At 44.6% G+C, this 18,269-nt stretch overlaps 3 protein-coding genes across 4 annotated transcripts; 1 reads left to right on the top strand and 2 right to left on the bottom strand.

The window, feature by feature from the left end:
- Positions 1–580: 580 nt before the first annotated feature.
- Positions 581–2,613, bottom strand: LOC6599946 (tetraspanin-33). The gene is made up of 4 exons (XM_026993381.1): positions 2,267–2,613; positions 1,791–2,203; positions 1,559–1,729; positions 581–1,486 (listed from the first exon to the last, which is right to left on the bottom strand). The coding sequence occupies exons 2-4, from the start codon at positions 2,167–2,169 to the stop codon at positions 1,161–1,163; spliced, it is 876 nt and encodes a 291-aa protein (XP_026849182.1). The 5' UTR covers positions 2,170–2,203; positions 2,267–2,613; the 3' UTR covers positions 581–1,160.
- Positions 2,614–3,261: 648 nt separating this feature from the next.
- LOC6599945 (seipin) lies at positions 3,262–5,292 on the top strand. The gene is made up of 3 exons (XM_002025099.2): positions 3,262–4,055; positions 4,125–4,612; positions 4,696–5,292. The coding sequence occupies exons 1-3, from the start codon at positions 3,772–3,774 to the stop codon at positions 5,028–5,030; spliced, it is 1,107 nt and encodes a 368-aa protein (XP_002025135.2). The 5' UTR covers positions 3,262–3,771; the 3' UTR covers positions 5,031–5,292.
- A 2,338-nt stretch (positions 5,293–7,630) lies between these two features.
- Positions 7,631–17,974, bottom strand: LOC6599944 (synaptic vesicle glycoprotein 2B). 2 transcript variants are annotated; one of them, XM_026993321.1, is made up of 4 exons: positions 17,768–17,974; positions 11,017–11,175; positions 10,195–10,918; positions 7,631–9,524 (listed from the first exon to the last, which is right to left on the bottom strand). In XM_026993321.1, the coding sequence occupies exons 2-4, from the start codon at positions 11,051–11,053 to the stop codon at positions 8,384–8,386; spliced, it is 1,902 nt and encodes a 633-aa protein (XP_026849122.1). In that variant the 5' UTR covers positions 11,054–11,175; positions 17,768–17,974; the 3' UTR covers positions 7,631–8,383. The 2 variants fall into 2 exon arrangements, with proteins under 2 accessions (XP_026849122.1, XP_026849123.1); XM_026993322.1 differs by lacking the exon at positions 17,768–17,974 and adding an exon at positions 13,483–13,678.
- Between the last annotated feature and the right edge of the window lie 295 nt (positions 17,975–18,269).

Genomic DNA, 18,269 nt, shown 5'->3' with positions numbered 1-18,269 from the left:
TAAAATATGTTGATGCTCCAAAATCAAAGAGACTCTATCCGTATTGCTATTGAATATTAAGATAAATAATTTTATTAAACATATTACTGCACGCCACGCTTCCAGACGGGGAATTTCGGTATAATATTTAAAGAGACTAAGCTATCGATACCACAGTAGAAATATCGCTTCGCTGACAGTAGTGCGACCAGACTGCTGCACCGGAAATTCCACTGCTGACAACTTGATGATTTGAAATTAATTTTGAAATCTGGAATAAAATGTATAACATTCTAGCTTTAAGAGCTTCAACAGACAAAGAGATTTTAATTACATAGCAATTACCTTTAGTTGATAGTTTCATAGCATTCACTATGTTATAAAATATTTAAACTATTTTTTATTTACTGATTGTCAGTTAATTCATGCAAGAGAACGATAATAATGGAAAAGTAAAAAAGAAAGGACCGGGGCAGCAAGCGGCACTAGAAATCCATTTAAAAACAAATTGTTTTCCAATCTTCTTCAGTTTATTTGGTCTGCCTTTGACCATTGACCACTGCCTAATGGAATTTAAAAACCGTTTTTCGCAATTGTTTTTCTTTTGTCCTATATTTTTTTTTTATTGTATATGATTAAAACTACTCTTCTATGAATTATAGGTTATATGTGGTAAAATTGTATAAATTGTTATAATATAATATTGTATAAACGGATTTTGTGCTTTGTTGTGGGCTGCCTAAAGCACTGGATACTGTTTTCCACTAGAAGAAATGCAATTGGATCGCTGTTAAATAAATGCTTCTCGTTTTGAAGGATACTTTGGAAAGATGTCGAAAATGTTGTGCTTGCGCACTCGAGTGTATTCTGAGTGTTATTTAGGGGATTGAAGACATGACGGATCCTAAAATACAATACGTACGTACATCAGAGATTGCGCATAAGCAATACAAAGACAGACCAGACATAATATGGCGTTGCTTGGTCCAATTGTCGATGAGTATAGGTTTTGTTCGTATACATACATATATACATTTTCGTGGGCTAAGAATATGCACCAGATTCATAAATGGGAGACTCGAAATTTTGCTAACAAATGGTATTGCACGTCCCACCGGCCAGGCAGCGTCCAACACTCAAGTGTTGTTGTAGTACCCGAACAAGTCGGGCTGATACGGATCTCACGCCGCCCATCGCGACTTCTGCAGCTCGATTTGACCCTCAAGTGTCTTGGCCAGATATATGACAAGGAGCTGGATGAGAGCAATGCCCAGGGCAATACCAGCAATCACATACAGGTTGCGTTCAGCCCAGACGCGCACGGTTTCGATGCATGCGCTGGTCCAGATGAGCTTGCTGGCGGCTACCACAGTGTGCTCCTGCACCCCATAGCCGCACATAATGTTGACTAGACCCGAACTGATGTCGGTGGCATTGATGCAGCAGCTATAGGGGACCCCGCACCTTTCCACGGACGGTGAGGAGCAGTTGAAGTACTCGTTCTTACCTGTGGGTCCGTTGAGTGTTAATGTTTAATTCAATCTATAGTCATATATTGTTGCAATGGGCGTGAACTTACCCCAATCCTGGTAGCCAGCATTACTAAGTCCGCAGCATTTGAACTCTTGCTGGGCAAAGTCTACAAAATTCTGCAGATCGGGATCATCGCGATAAGAGTGTATAATGGTTTCTGTGAACTCCTTCTCCAGGAATGTGTTCATATGTTGCGGAAAGACGAAGCAAACGATGGCTAAAATTGAGAATTTCATAGTTCAGAGCCGCCAAGGTACATCGAAATCGACTCGGCTCACCAATGGCCATTTCCATGAGAAAGAAAAGGAGCAGGTACATGGAGTAAAACTTCAGTAGGCAGGTGTTTTCGCGCAACGCTCCGAGGCAGCCAGCAAAGCTTACCACAAATATGACAATTCCCGTGATGATCATCACCAGCGAAATGTTGAGTATCCAATCGTAGATGGTTTCCAGCCTGACTCCGCCATTGGCCTGCTCCCACTTGTCCTTGAATGCGTAGATGCCGATGCCCAGAAGAAGGCCACCGAAAAGCCAGAATATGAAGTTTAGCATGAAGATCATGTACTTCACGCAAGTGCTGACAAATGTGCGCACCTCTATACCGCTGTAGCCACGCTCTCCACCACCAGCTTCATTCTGGTATCTATAGTTACTCATTGATCTGCTTGTAGTTAATACTGTTGGTTTTCTCCTAAAAAAAAAGTTTGATTTTTTCCAGTACTTCTTTGTCTGCTGCGAGTATTGTTGGACTTACCGTCTTGGCTGTTGCTGCGCCGCCGTGTGCAGATCTTCTTAAAACTCAAGGCGCTTTAACTTATTGCGCTGTGTTATTTGCAGTATAGCTCTGGTAATATATGTTCCAAAATCAGTTTCCTTAAGACGTCTGCGTATTGCCCGTTCACTGACATCAAATTTTCCTGCTTCCTTCAAGTCATTGGCAACCGATCGAGGAGTTCTCAAGACATCCTGCTTAAATTGTCGCAAATTAAAAGTGTCTACCTTGGCAGTTGTCTTTAGTGGTCTGCCACAACGTTTAGCGTTTTTTGCAGTGTTGGTTTTTTGATAGCAGATTGTCAGACGTGAAATATACTATAATCTACTGATATTTTGCACTGAAATACCAGAGTTGGACTTCACTATTATTTCATTTTTAAGAGATTCACCGAATTCCTTTCGGAATTATTGAACGAAAACTATTTTTATCAGCATTTACAATCTCTAAACTGAGATAATCCGTAATAATGGTTTCGCCTTCTATCAACAGCAGATCAATGCAAATTAATTGAAGTTCTGACAAAATACTTTTGTCCAGCCAAGATGAGATTACGAATGAGAATAAGAAGCATATTATGAAAATGCAAAATGCAACCACGAAGATAATTTGCAATATACTTTATGAATTCATTTACTTATCGGTAAATAAGATAAGAGAGCTGTAACACGAAGCAATTCGTCAAAATTCAACGCTAAGCGTTGCGTAGTTTGTCAAAATACTTATGCCGACGTGTGTATGTATAAAAAAATTCCAGACAATGACAACAATCGCCCAGGGCTGTGTCGTGAGTGCTCGTGTTTCGTGTATCGGTGGCGAATATCGATAGCCCGACAAATTCGGGAGAACATTTAAATTTAAATATATTTTATTTGTTCGACTTGTATTAGTATGAAAAAAGTATATTCAAGCATATATTTACTTGTTTATCCACCTTATATATTGCAGTTATATGTGTAATTGGTTGAGGATAATGATATTTTTCGGCATTCGATGTTCGGTCACGATGAATGATCCGATCCCACAACCGGCTGACTGACTAACTAAATAAATAGTGGATGTTGTTGCTATCCGAAATCTGATCATCTCAACAATAATAATTGAAAGCGCCGGCAACGAATGCCAGAAATCCAAAAGCTCAAATCTGCTGCCTGTTGCGCTGTTGTCGCTGCCGTTGACCTTTGAGCTGGTACAACGTCTAGCGCTTGCTATCGACGGCGGGCGGACTCTTTCAGAGCACATGAATCAGCTCTGGGCCATAGGGGCAAGCGTGCGTGCGAGCGAGAGGGCCGGGCAAATCTAGCAATAGCCCAAAACCGAAAGCCGGTCGGTCCACTATCAAGTCGATAAGCAATCGGTTGATACGTACAGAATACTTATTGCACGGCAATAACAATAACCGTATTTAGTTGCTGTCAACTTGGCGACGCCTCAGTTTGTGTGGTGCATTCGCTGCTCGATTCGCTTCGGTCAAGGCCAACAACATCATGAACTTCCTGCTGCGCTTCATCGTGTTCTGCTTCGATCCGTTGGGCCTGGGGCGACGCTTTTTGGTCCGGCCAGCTCTAAATGTGGGGTGGAATGTGTACGATCGGGTGCGCAGCAAAGCGGACGAGAAGGTCGGAACTGTGCGGGAGCTGGTGCTGCGCCTGGGACTGATCGCTTTTGCCGTCGTCCTGATCATCTGGCTGGCAGTGTTCATGTACGCGGCCTTCTACTATATCTACATGCCGGCCATTTCGCACACGCGTCCCGTGCACATGCAGTTCAAGTAAGTAAAGAGCAATTCCGACTGGACGTTCCCGATTCCATTCTATAACGATTATCTGACCAAATGTAGAACATGCCTGGAGACAAGTACGCCTTGCACCTTTCCCCACGCCCACGTCTCGCTGACCAAGAAGCAACAGCTGCTGATGGTGGGCCAGGCGTACAAGGTTATCGTGAACATTGATATGCCAGAGTCGCCTCAGAATCTTGAGCTGGGAATGTTCATGGTGTGCGCTGAAATGCGCGACTATGACTCTATGCTGCGCGGCCACTCCTGCCGCTCGGCAATGATGCGCTATCGATCACCGCTCATCCGTATGATATCCACGTGGGCCCTCAGTCCCCTGTATGTGCTCGGCTGGAAGGAGGAGTTCCAGCAGGTGCCCGTCGAGATATTCTCACGCTATCTGGAGGAGCGACAGCACCCCATCACCGATGTCTACGTGGAGATACAGTCGCAGAAGATCCAGTTCTATACGGTCACCCTTCACATAGTGGCTGATTTTACCGGCCTGCGCTATATAATGTTTAATTGGCCCGTCCTCTCGGCCATAGTGGGTATGTTTAAATTGAGTTGGCACGCTGGAAGGCGACTATCATCTAATTCTATTTTGTTCTGTTTGCGCCTGATCCATTTCCAGCCATTAGCACCAATCTATTCTTTATATTGGTCGTTTTTCTGCTCAGCTGGTACCACTGGTCCGACGCCAGCTGGCTGCACAGTTTACAAATCAAGTACGCACGGCTCACGAACACGCTGCAGTCCGGTGCAGGCAGTGTGATCCTTTCCAGCACGAGCATGAGTAGCCTGCGCGACGACGATCTTCTCTCGCTGGACGAGAAGTCTGACATAGCCGATGTTGGTGGTGGCGATGCCGATGATCTGATGGTGGAAAAGTCCCTGGACAAGCACAGCCATGGCCGGGACGCCAAGGATGCACTGCGTCAGCGCAAAACGAAACGGACCGACCAATGACGTCGCCCTCGTAACGTGACCAATGATGACTATCGAAAGCAGTAGCAGTAGCAGTAGCAGAACTACGAACGCGACGCTTGAGCCAAAGACTAATAGATTTAGGATTAACTTAATACTCCTACGATGCTGCAGGGCAGCCACATTTGCATTCTATCTGAAGTATTCTTGCGGTCGTATAATGCCTAACTCTAATTGTAATCATCACAGCCCAGTCAATCACTATGAATACATTTCAGTTCACGTTGAAATATTGCAATATTCATTCTCTGTAGTTCTTCTAGCGCGTTCTCAGTGCGGCTGTCTCGCAATTATGTGCTCCCCAAGCGTCCATACATCTCCATTCCGTTCGGAATGGGCTCTATCCCCACCAAGTACCATAATACTTAAGATATATGGCTCCAATTATGATATGTTTTATGTATGGTCATTATTTACTGATTGATGGGATCTATCCCATCCGAGCAAACCTCAAGATGTTGTATGCGAATGCAAGGACAAAGTCACGCTAACATGGGTCATGATTGTCCTGCGGGGGCGGTAAGTCCAGGCAAAATGATCAAAAATAAGTGGAATGCACATTGAACAACAGAAAACGTTGTGGCTATGTGGAAGTATCCTTCTCTGGCGACTCCTCTGCTCCGGCCTCGCCTTCATTACCTTGGGAAGTCTGCTGTAGTTTAAGGATTTCCCCTGGATCGCTTCCATGTTCTGTAAGGAAGTTCTCAGACCGAGGCACAGCTTCTCAGTCTGTCCAGGGCCCGGTCCTTCGTCACAGCAAAATTTGTGTATGAGGAAAGGTTTGGTTGGTTCTCCTCCGTAGCCTGCAGTGGTTCCATGTCCAATTTGTGTGCCAGTTCCTTGGGCTCTGCAAGGGTAGCCGATGGCATGAAAAGAAATCCTCCCTGATCATCCAATGACTCCACATGAGATATATAATATACCATATGTATGATATCATATCTGTACCAATATCGGTGTGATGGGAGTGCTACGAGTCCTACATCCTCCTATCTGAATGACACCAAAGATATCCGATGCCCGATGCTGGGGAGGTTACTAGCAATCTACAATTTATGGATGTGCATTAAAAACTGTAGTTGGATTAATTGTTAAAATCATGTTATACTTTTATTATAAGCGGCAGACGTGACTCGACATTAAGATTTGAATAATGCAATGGAATTTCAGAATTAAATCGCATAAGTATCTATTCCAAAAGCACAAATACAAAACTAAAAGCTGTGCTTTCCTAAAATACTCACATCCACATCCCAACGAATTTATCCACAAAATCTACAGGACATTAAAGGATTTGGAAAGTAAAAGAAAACATAAGGTATTTATATGTCTCACCATAAATAAATTTCAGGATTTTTTGTACATCCCTATTAATTAGTGTTGTGTTGCTCATGAGTGAGTGAACAAAAAAGAGTTGTTCACTTAAGTGAGCAACTGAACATATTCCTTCCAAACTGTTCTTTTTTGCTCACTTGTTCTTTTTTGCTCACTTGTTCTTTTTTGCTCACTTGTTCTTTGAACAAGAACAAGTGAACATGTTCATCAAAATGAGCAATGTTTACCCAACACTACTATAAATAATTGTGTGTGCTCAGAATATACTTATCTCTCTATCATATATGTACATATGTATGTACTACTAGATATTATTTTCTATTATATTTAAGAATGGAAGAATACAGACATGCTTACAGAGCAGAGATCTGATCTGTTTGTATGGCTAAATTGGAGATGAAGCCTAGCATTCTCGTGTTGAATCTGTGAGTCTGCGAATCTGGCCGTGTATTTATTTAATTAACACTAATTCCGGCCTGCTGGCCAGCTCCAGCTCCACGTCCTCGTCAATATTTGCCCCAGCCCGTTGGAGATTCATTGAGCAAATAAATATTGGGCAAGTCGCGTGTTCCAATCCGCAGATGCGCGATTCGTGCTGATGTCTATCCCGGCTATGTGGGTGGAACGTGTCAGTCGCTGAGAAGCCTTTTGGATCTGTATGTGGAATTTTGACCCCAATTCAAATACACAGCAATCTTGTGGTTTGTTCTTTTTTTTATTTGGTTTTTTCTTGTACATAGTATGTATGTATGTATGTATATGTAGCGTAACTTGTAATGACATAACTAAATTTTACAAATATTCCTTCACTTCCTGTGATTTGTCCCATATGACGACGAGAAAAAAAAAACAAAAAAAATATATATATACATACATGTAGGAAAGGCAGTAACGGGAGTATCATTAACATAGAGAGAGGAAATAATCGAATAGAAACTAAGATCGAGTAATCGAAAAGGAGAAGAGTTTGAGCTACGAGAGAGAGAGGTTGTGTTCTCGGTGCGCGGATTAAACGAAAGCGAGAGAAGAGAAAATTATAAAACACTGTGTAAATTAAATATAAGACGAATGAACGAAATAAAGTTATGATTTCTTAATGAATCCGTCGACAACAATTATTGCGAGAAAGTAGCCTCAAACTCGATACAACCGGGAGGATTATACGCGCATATGTATAAGTCCCCCCACATACATATGGTACATATACATATGTATACTATATGTTATATAAAATGGTTATATAAAGATAAGGTTATATACGTATGTGTGTTCTATATAATATGTATTATTAAATAGCAATAATAACAAACAATAATTGACAGCAGAGGGAGTTTCGGTTGGGTTTTCATTTCGATTTTGGCCACCTTTGGTGTCGTCTCACCATCTGCTGTTGCTTCAGCCGGCGCCGGCGCTTGCCAAATATGTATATGTATGTATATATGTTACTTACTACCACTAATACACAAAATACATATCGTACATACAATATCGTACATAAATCGATCGCAATCGATCCTAGCTGCTATATCTTCTCGCTGGCTTAGGGGCTTCTTTGTTAGTTTGTTTTGTTTTTTGTTGTTGCTTGTTATTCCGATTTAAATTCCGATAGACATTTGTAAAAGGCGTTAAAATTAGACCACACACAAGAAATATCGCTATCGTTATCGCTATCGTATAATAATTACTGATGATACAAATAGTCGTGTTCTATAGCACACACCATATATACACAGATACAACCACCGCTTCCTTTCCCGTTGGGGAATGGGGCGAAGGTCAAGGGGCAAAGGGCTAAGGGGAGGAAAATGGAAATTGTGGGTCCTAGGGTGTGGGGTGTGGGGTGTGGGGCGTTCCTGTTCGTATTTCTGCAGCTGCTCTGCTGATCGGTTGCTATATATATGTATGTATATTTTTCTCTTTTTTGGCGATTTGTGGTATTATTTGGTGGCGATTTGTAGCACCAGGACAGGAGACAGACAGGACACCACTGATTGATGTTCTTAGTTGAGCTCCTTCCGCGTCGTATTGGGCAACAGGAGGCACATGAGACCGCCGCCGATGAGCAGGCCCGAGACAATGAACGTCGGCGAGGGACAGTAGTTGTCCAGCAGCTGGGCAATGACAATGTTGCCAATGATGCCGCCGAGACGGGCCGCCACCATGGAGATGGCCACGCCGGTGGCCCGCAGCTTGGTGGGGAATACTTCGGTGATGAGACAGTCGAGGGCGGCATTGGCTGCCGAGATGGCCCCGCTGAAGATCGCCGACACGATGAGATTCTGCAGAGAGCTGCGCACAAAGTACATGAGGGCCGAGCAAATGCCGGCGGTCATGGTGCCGGCAATCAGGAAGAACTTCCGCCCCAGCATGTCCATGCCGAGGATGGCCAGCAGGTTGGCGGGCAGCGCAGAGGCGAGCGAGATGAGCGACTCCATGAACACCGACTGGGGTATGTCCGACGAGCAGGTGCCGTTGTTGGCACTCTCGCGGGCAATGCCCACCACATACTCGGTGACCGTACAGACGCCGGCCGACGAGTCGGGGAAGGCCTTCTCATACTCCTCGAAGCGATTGAACAGCTCTGGGAACCACATCAACAGTCCGTAGTAGCCAATGTGGAATGTAAAGTTAATGGTGATCGAGACTATGGTGAATCTGAGGATGGGCGACTTGAAGAGGGCACGACTGTGGTCCACCATGCCGCTGACCATGCGCGAGTACTTGTTCTTGCTGTTGGCCGAGCTCTCGAGCAGCTTTTCGTCCACCTCCAGATCGTAGACCATGTACTCGTCCGGCCGCTTGCGGGTGTTGGTCACAAAGATGCCGCGGAAGATGGCCAGGGCGCGATCCTTCTTGCCGCGCGTCAGCAGAAATTTGGGCGACTCGGGCAGGTAGAAGAGCAGGAAGCCGACCAGGAAGGATGGCAGCGAGCAGACCAGCAGGAAGATGCGCCACGAATTGTATGTGAAATATGGGGTCTTGAAGCCAATGTCCGTGGGTATGATCAGCCAGGCCAGGCCGGCCACAAACAGGTTACCAAAGGTCCAGAAGGCAGCCATGAAGCTCAACATGGAGCCTCGTTTCGCTTTCGGTTGGAATTCGGCAAAGTACGACCAGATGACAGGACCACTGCCTCCGAGCCTGAAACGAAAGACAACACAAATAACATTCACAAATGTTCACAGTTCAAAAGAGTCTCGAGTCTCGAATCTTCTCTTGCAGCAGCCCAGGTCCATGTTCAGGTCCACGTCCAGGTCCAGGTCCTTTATACCCCACTATGACCAATGTCTATGGAATGGCCTGGCCTGGACTGGCCGAACATTGCGAAATATTTCTGGGAGTGCGCTCAAGTAATTAGCAGACGATTGGGAAAAATAATGATCAATATGAGCGTGGATGATGATGGATGACTAATTTACGAAGTAAATCATAGCCAGGGGGCCAAGGCCTGCCCAAAGGGGTCGCACCGAGATTTTCCAATTTCGTTTGCGTCTGTGGTTTTTTTTTTTCTGTTTGGTTGTGGCAGCAATGGTTTCGGACGCGGACGCGGACTCGGACTCGGACTCGGATTCGAGCCTTTAATTAGCATAAACAGTCACGATATTGTGGCTCAAATATTTTGTTGTTATTTATAACAAAGTTAATTGAATTAACACCCTGCCCCGGGGTTGGGGCCCGTGTGTCACTCGAACAACACTGATCGATAATGGATGATGGGAGATGGTAGAGAATAGGCTGGGCGGGGAGGGTTACTTGCTGGGAGAGATTCGGTCTTCGGGTGTTCGGCTGATCGGGTGATCGAGATACTTACGCTGCGCCATTGAGAAATCGAAACAGCATGAAAAACGAGTAAGTTTGCGAAAACGACGACGCGACAATGCAAAAGGCATTCATGAACGAGATGACAATCAGCACCTTCTTGCGGCCAAAGCTGTCGGCGATGCTGCCCCAGAAATAGGCGCCCACCATCATGCCAATAAAGATGATCGAATTGAGCCAACCCTTGGTCTCCGTATTGAGATCCAGGTCACACTCGGCCGACGGCAGGATGAACGACATCGAGATGACGTCCATTTCCTCCGATGTACTGACCAGGCCGCAAATGGCCAGCAGTATATAGTGGAACTTGCCATAGCCGCACAGCTCGATGGCCCGCTCGAAGTTGGCGACTATCGGACTCGTTGGCTCCGGGAGCGGTGCCCCCTTCTTGCCCTTCCGCCCCTTGTCCTTGCCATTGCCATTGCCATTGTGTTCGGTGGTGCTGCTGTCGCCGGCAGCGCCGCCCACCGCACGCTCTACGTCCTGCTTGCCATTGGTGGTGGTCGTGTCCGGCTCGTAGCCGCGATTGTCTGCCGCAAACTGATACTCCGGCTGCTTGGCGCCTGTGCCCAGGGAATATGGCTGGATGATCGCTCGGTTGTCGATGTGCGGATTGGCGTTGGCGTTGCCAGTCGCGTTGCCAGTCGAATGGTTTGATGGATTGCTTGCTGCGCTCTGATTGTAGTTCGGCTGTAGTCCAGCTTCTACATTATAGGCTGTGGATGAGATAGGATGGGACAGGGGTTGTTCCCGTACATTAGAATCAATGATCGAATGGTTGGCTCCTGGCTGTGCTTCAGCAAGGGATACTTACATTCGCTTTTACCTTTTGCAGAATCACCTTCTACCATTCTATAGTTCAAGTTTTTGTTGGCTTTTTGTGCGCGTAGCAAAAAGGAAATTAAATTGATCGATTTGTGTGCTGCCAAGGGCTGCTTAGAAAAGTACAGTTGTGTGTGCCTTGCTTAGCGATCTGCAATTACAGAGAGATGGAAAGAGTGAGAAAGATATTACATTAGGTGAAATCTTTGTTACATCTTTAACCCCGTGTCGAATTGGGTCTCCCTTCGGTATCGCTCAATTGGGGACGCAAGGCGACCATTGAGGAGTAATTGAATAAACGATCTGCTCCCACAGATACTATGTACATGTATGTACGTACATATGTATGTATGTATATTTATGTATGCATGTGCCCCCAAACAATCGAGATCTAATTGGCGAGACAAACAGCGCCATAATTGATTAATAAAAAATTATACCCAAAATAGTCGAGAAATGCGAGAACTAGCCAAAATGCTGAAGGCGTGAAAAAAAAAATAATAAAAAAAATCCCCCACCAGCGCAGACAGAGCAGCGCAGCGCAGCGCATTGGCATCGGCATCGGAACATCGCGACACTTTTATTAATAAATAATTGGGGAAATAAAATGAATATTTTGAAACCTGTCATGGCACCCAGCTGTTGCCTCTCACGCCTGTCCACCGTAATGTTACGGCTGTTATCGGTCTGTTAGGATAATGTAAGAGAACAGGCAAACGAACTGTAAGCGAAGAGCAAATGCAATGGCCCGTTGACTGCCTGTTAGGATCAAACACGTTCGGGGCACACGCACGAGCAAGCCGAACAAATTGAAAGCACAAATACATATGTAAATACAGTGTAAAGCGTTTACAGCAAGCACACAATAATTCAATTTGGTTAATGGTAATGGCCTGCTGCCCGGTCACGTGCAGCAAAACCAGCCAAACAGCTGTTAATTAACATAGCTACGGATCTGGCTCTGGCTCTGGCACCTGCATTTCTTTCGGCTCCACTTCATATTGTGTTTTCAATTTGTGATTTATGGGCGCAATCTTTCACTTTATTCATTAGGCGAAAAGGAACAACAAATCTACGATGACCTTATCGCGCATCGATTGAACCTGGTGGGAAGCCAGAGGACAGGCGGTGCACGAATGTGCAATGAAGGAGAACAGGAACCGAAACGGTAACGGCAGCGTAACGCCATCCGTTAATGTTACAGTATCGAGATGACAGCCCGGCAGAGGCAGAGGCAGATGCAGCGGCAGCGGCAGTGGCGCGAGCAGAGGTACTGGCAGAGAGAGTCTCGTAGCATTTAGCTCTGTGGGTGGACTGCAGCGATCCGTTTCGTTTCGTTTCCACATCATTTCTTATTTTGTATATATGTATAAGAATCTACACGCTTTATGCTACTATACGAGAACTTCGAGATGGTCCCCGACCTCGATGCGTACTACTCTACGCTTCCGGAAATTATGGAATGGCAGCCCTTCACCTGGCCTTCGTGCCAGGTACAAGTACAGCCCCATTTCCATTTTCATTTCCATTACCATTTCGAATTTCCCTTTCCATCAGAGACAGAGAGAGATCCAAAGATGATGAAATCCAATCCCAAGTGGATATCTACGAGGCACTCGCATATACTACGTACACCACGGACAAGAATCGTATTCGGTTCCAGTTTACACTGCGACTACGACTGCGACTACGACTATGAGTATTATTTATTACGATTGTCTTTTTCGCAGCCGCATAACTGGAAAAACTGCGTGTGAATGAAATACCTCGGACTTGGACGGGGTCCCAGACTCCGAGACTCCCAGACAGACTTCAATGTCAGTCGATGCATATACATACGAGCGCATGTGCCATATGGGAGGGAGACTCAAGAGGGGATTCAGAGATTGTGCCTCTCAGATCGTTTATGGTGCAGCATTTGCTTTGTTTTTGCGCTTTTGCATATCTCAAATTAATTAGCACATAAAAGTGAGACATTGCGCCTTTAGGTTGCATGGTCATATCGCATTTGATATACTTGGTACATTGCCTGTGCATGGGAATCCCAGCCAGAGATGTGCCGACAAAATTGGGTTGAAAATCTCTAGATTGAAAATCTGATCAACCAAACAAATTTTTTTAAGCTAATTTCGTCTAAACAAAATATGCCAGAACCTGGCAAATGACGCACTGAAACGATCTCCCAAAGTTGCTCAATGTGTATAAGATCTCTGAAACCTGTATAAATTGATATACACTTGGTAAATCTTTCTGAATGAACAATTAAATGAAACACTTTTGCGGGAATTCTCAAATATTTCCACCAACATTCGTCTAGAGTTCTCTACTCTGTTCTCTATTGTGTTCTCTTGGGTGCCATCGAATGAACTCTACAATATTTAGCATTCGGTTAGCTAATTGTTTCGTTTGCTAATTTCCTTGACTCGAACGACCGATAATGATTTTCGGATTCGTTTACCTGTTGTATGGGAGATGGGTATAGGGAATTCGTTCGTTTTCGGCTTGGAGATCGCTTGGAGATCGCTTGATTTGTTTGTACGCGCGTTGCACTTGTTTCGGGTTTTCGGTGTTTCGGGGGGACGGGAAACAATGAAATATTGTATTTTTTGACAAAAAGGGAATATGGGAAAGCTGCTTTTCGCACTTGCTTTTGGTTTTATTTATTTATTTATTTTCTGGTTTTGGTTTTGGTTTTGTTCCGTTTTGTTGCGTTTTGTTTTGTTTATATTGGATGGAAAGTATACTCAAATTGTAGTTAAGGCGATTTGTTTTGGGTGTCAGCTGAGCGACTGTTTCTGCTTGTTGTGGATTTTGGCGTTTGTGGTGCGAGAAGTTCTCAGGTTGGCCTGACAATCGTCACTAGCTGGCGAAAACATTAAAAACTTTAACTGTCAGACGGTGCGGGAATACCGAGCTGCATTGAGAGCAGCCGTTTCGAACGTCAGCGTAAACGAAAACTCAAACTCAAACTTAAACAGTAACAAAAAACCGAAATTTCTTTGGATTAGATTGGATTGGTTTTGATGGGTGTGAGTATTACTGTTGGCGTTTTACTGGCGGAGAGCGTAAGCCGGGGCGGTATTTTATTAGCGGTCTTTAGCGGCTGTCTAGCGGGTCTCTCGATGAGCGTTTGTTCGCGCCAAATGGTGGAAAGTATCTGAGAAGCGTTACGCGCGCGCTTAAATACACCAAAAAGGCGTCCCAAGCCAGAGCCAGAGCCAGAGCCAGAGTCGGCTCGATCGTGGCGGAACGAAATGGGACTGGAACACGCCCTGAGGCTTATCAGACGCTCAGAGCGACGATACATATACTACCTCCCCCCAAGGCACCCCCTCTTTCACTTCACTCCCATTTCAGTGTTCCCTGTGTTCCACTGTTCCGATCGGACTAATTGAAATTCGAAATTTAGGCGCGAACCGCAGTTGGGTGAGAGAAGAGAAGAAGAGGAAGTGGGGATTACCCGATTTTCAAGAATAATGTGAAACTCCAAATGGACTATTAATAATTGATCATTAAAAGCAAAGCTTAACCACAGGTATACTATTACTAGTGTTTTTATTTAAGTACAGGTACATTTTGTTCAGTGCACTGCGGAGATCCTTTCGATCAGAGCACTCAACCTCATGATCCCTTGGAACGAAAGACTGTTCATGATCTGTCCGAGTCAAGTTCATCACTTACGATGATTAACGATCGGTTAACGATGGCTGGTTGGAGAGATGGCGGGTGACAAACCCAATGAGAATCCGCAAACCCTTTTGTGAGGGCAGAACAATTAACGGCAGCAGGCCGCGGCTTAAGCGATCAAAAGAATAATAATAATACTTGATACTTATAAACGGCATTATTATTATCGTTGTTGTTGGTATATATTGCTGATATTGTTACATATATTGTATATATACATATGTATATATAGTTGTTGTCATTGCGATTACTGATACATTGGAATCGATGCGAGCGAGCAATGATCGTGTAAGCTGGCCATGTGACTGAGTCAGCAGAGATACAGATACAGATACAGATACAGATACAGATACAGATACAGACACACGTACGGTGTCGGAGACAGGGAGGAAGTCTCTCGAAAAATACAAAATAAATATGAAGAAAGATTTCACAGAAAATGATCTATAAGCCGGAGTGAGTTATATGGTAATTACAAGCCTAAACCCCTTAATTTTTTGTTTTTTTTTTCGCTGGTCAGGTGCATACATATATCATTAGGCTAGGACGTAGATCATTCCTGTGGTCTTAAAGTCAATCGGGGGGCTAATTGCCTAATTGGCAACACGGGCCCTGGAGCCTTCGACCCTTTGGCCAAAAAGGTTTACACGTCTGTCGGCATCATGATATGCAGGCAGCAAAGCAAAGTGAAATTTGAGATCTGCAATCGTGTGTACACTTTTTTACGTACAGTTCTTAGACACAATTCGAGACGTGACTGCCTCCGTTTCTAGCAGAGAGAGGTAGAGAGGGAGAGATTAAATGAAAGCGTGGACCCAACGAGGGCTTGCATAATAGTTGATTAATCCCCCCACCCATTGCGCTTTCGTTTATGGAGCGTAATTTGACGCTAATTTCTTGTTGCCTCATTTGGGAAATTATCGCACCTCCGACCCATACCCATACCCATACCGATACCCATGCGGTCCGATTCGAGTGGGGAACGTGTTCTTTGTTCATTTCACATTTCACATTTTTCATTGTCGCGTCGCTTTATTTTCGCCACAGTCAAACTGTACTTTTTCCCCATGTGTCCACACACACGCCTGTCTGCCCACAATTAATTTAATTAGACATTTGTGAAATGCTTAGAAATTTTCATCCTCTCCACCCACCTACACCTTCACCTTCACCTCCACCCACAGCAAACTGTCAGACTGACAAAAACAAATAAATTTGAAATTGATAAATTCAAACTGGATAATTATGCTCTTTGACAGACAGCCTAATTCCTCAGAATACTAAACATGCATCCCGTATAAACTTTGAATGGAGTTTGAACTCAGCGGGAAAGCGTTGAACTTTGAAAACTTTGAGAACCTTGTACAGTACCAGTTCCAGGGCCCAAAGGTTCCGAGGTTCCAAGGGTTGAGGCTTAAAACCATATACTACAATTTTGCTTTGGTGTGTACGTCCCTTCTGGAATACCTGGAATTGCAACAGAAAACCACTATCCACGGACCGAACTTTCACTCAATTCATTAAAAAGGAGTCCAGATATGGAACGAAACGAATCGCATAGAAACGGAACGGAACGATCGAGGATGGGTGGTTGTCTTGGCTCTTGGGGATCGATACCGATCGTGGGGGTTTCTGCATTCGCTTCATTCGAGTTCAATTTGGGGCGTACATACTCGTATATTTTAATCTATAAACAATAACAATCCCGACACATACATACATACATATACATACATATTTATTGCATATTGAATCGAACATATATTTGTATATATGCTCGTTCAGTGTTCAGTTATTGCTGAATGTTAATAAAACTGCGTGCGGCCCAAACTTGTTTGAATTGGTTTTCATTCTTCACTCTTTCATGAGATCTTTCTTCATCTTCATCTTCAATTGGTAGCCGTCGCCTACTCGGACACCCCCCGTTTTGATCGCTGCACAAACATTTCAATTAATTGTCCAATTCCCAATTGAAAACAATATGTGCGAAACGAAAACAAAAGTCTCAGAGAGCAGACAGCCAGAGAACCAGAGAACCAGAGAAGACGAAAGCATTAAATTAAACATCAAGAGCTCGGCGGAATTCCGAGTTCCGTATTACGATCGAGAGTTGGGAAATCTATGTGAGAGGTAGCACTTAGCAGAGCACAGCCGAAGAAGCAAAACAAAACATGACTAATACTCGCACTGGTACTATATGGACCGGTAGAGATCGCCTGGGATCTGGGATTCTCTCAGCAACAGCGAAAGCAACCGCCTCAAGCTATTCTCGATCAGTGTGATTCAATACGATTCAGCCTGTCGCTGGAGATCTGGTGAAATTGAATGACTTAATATCAGACTGTTCAGAATTTTAGAATGATCAGTGGACAGAAACTCTAATGATAGGATGGGGATCACTTCTTGGATAAAATAAAAACGCAAATGTCCAAACGTGCCAAAATGGAAGGGATCACTTGGAGATGGAAGTCACCTTAGACTTCTTCTGAAAGATCACTTTTATCTGATGGTTCAAGTGGGTAGAATAAACGGTAGGCTCTTCGGCGGAGGCCCATCCGGCGAGGATGGGGATCGTTTTGGAGGACAGGTGTTGTTTGCTGTCGCGTTTTACCCGTTCAATATTTTACGAGCAATTTGAATGCTGTTATTGTTGATTCGCTTTTCTTACGTGTTTCGCGGGCGGGCGACAATTTAGTTTGCATAATTAATTTATGCACTTTTTTAAATTTTATTTAAAGCCCTTACTCTGTATTTCAAGCGGGGGAAAAGAAGCCATCGGATCGGATCGCATCGAATCAGATCGGATCGGAACGGAACGGATCGTATTGGAATAAAAATGTGGAATAATGCCCCTCTGGGAAACCAGAAAATAAGATCGTTTCGTTTTGCATCTTAATCTTATTTACGAGTACGAGTACCAGGAAGACGCGAAGCCAATTGAATCTCAATGAAATTCGAAGATGATTCACGATCCACAACCCCGCATCACATTTATCCTCTTTGGGCAGGCTATGCATTTGGATGGGTATAGGACTAAAAGGGATTGGGATACGCACCTACTACTGCTGTCTTTGTTGTCGTCCTCGTGCTGGTCGTCGTCGTCGATTTCGCAAACTTAAACGTTTTTCTGCCCTCCGGACCTGGATGAAAGTGATGCACGTGAACGGCACTCAGCGGTTAACGGATTGGGAATACGGATGCGGATACGAATACGGATACGGATGGTGTTCACTGGTTGGAGGAGCTCCACGCGGCTCCAAGAGCGAATGGACAATGCGTTCCAAGTGGCGTCGGGGCGGCTCTTTTATAATCGGCAGCGGCACGCCACAGTCCCTGTCCGTCCGCCGGTTACGAGTGTCCGCCGATTCCATTAGTTTGTTCACTGTCTCTTTGTTTGGATGCTGCTGGCGCTCTCTCCCCTATCTCTCTCTCTGATTCGATCTTTGAGTGTGTCTCTCGCCCCATCCCCATCCCATCCCCGATGCCCATCCCCGATGCCCATCCGATCGGTGTGTCCGCCACTCTCGGTGGCGCTCGGTTCTTGTGTTGTGTGCTCTG

Source organism: Drosophila persimilis, unplaced genomic scaffold (genome assembly GCF_003286085.1).
Source record: "Drosophila persimilis strain 14011-0111.01,24,50 unplaced genomic scaffold, DperRS2 tig00000829-arrow-arrow-pilon, whole genome shotgun sequence".
Lineage (NCBI taxonomy): Eukaryota > Metazoa > Arthropoda > Insecta > Diptera > Drosophilidae > Drosophila > Drosophila persimilis.
The sequence above is the reverse complement of the archived record's forward strand: the minus strand, read 5'-3'. Positions and strand labels throughout refer to the sequence as shown.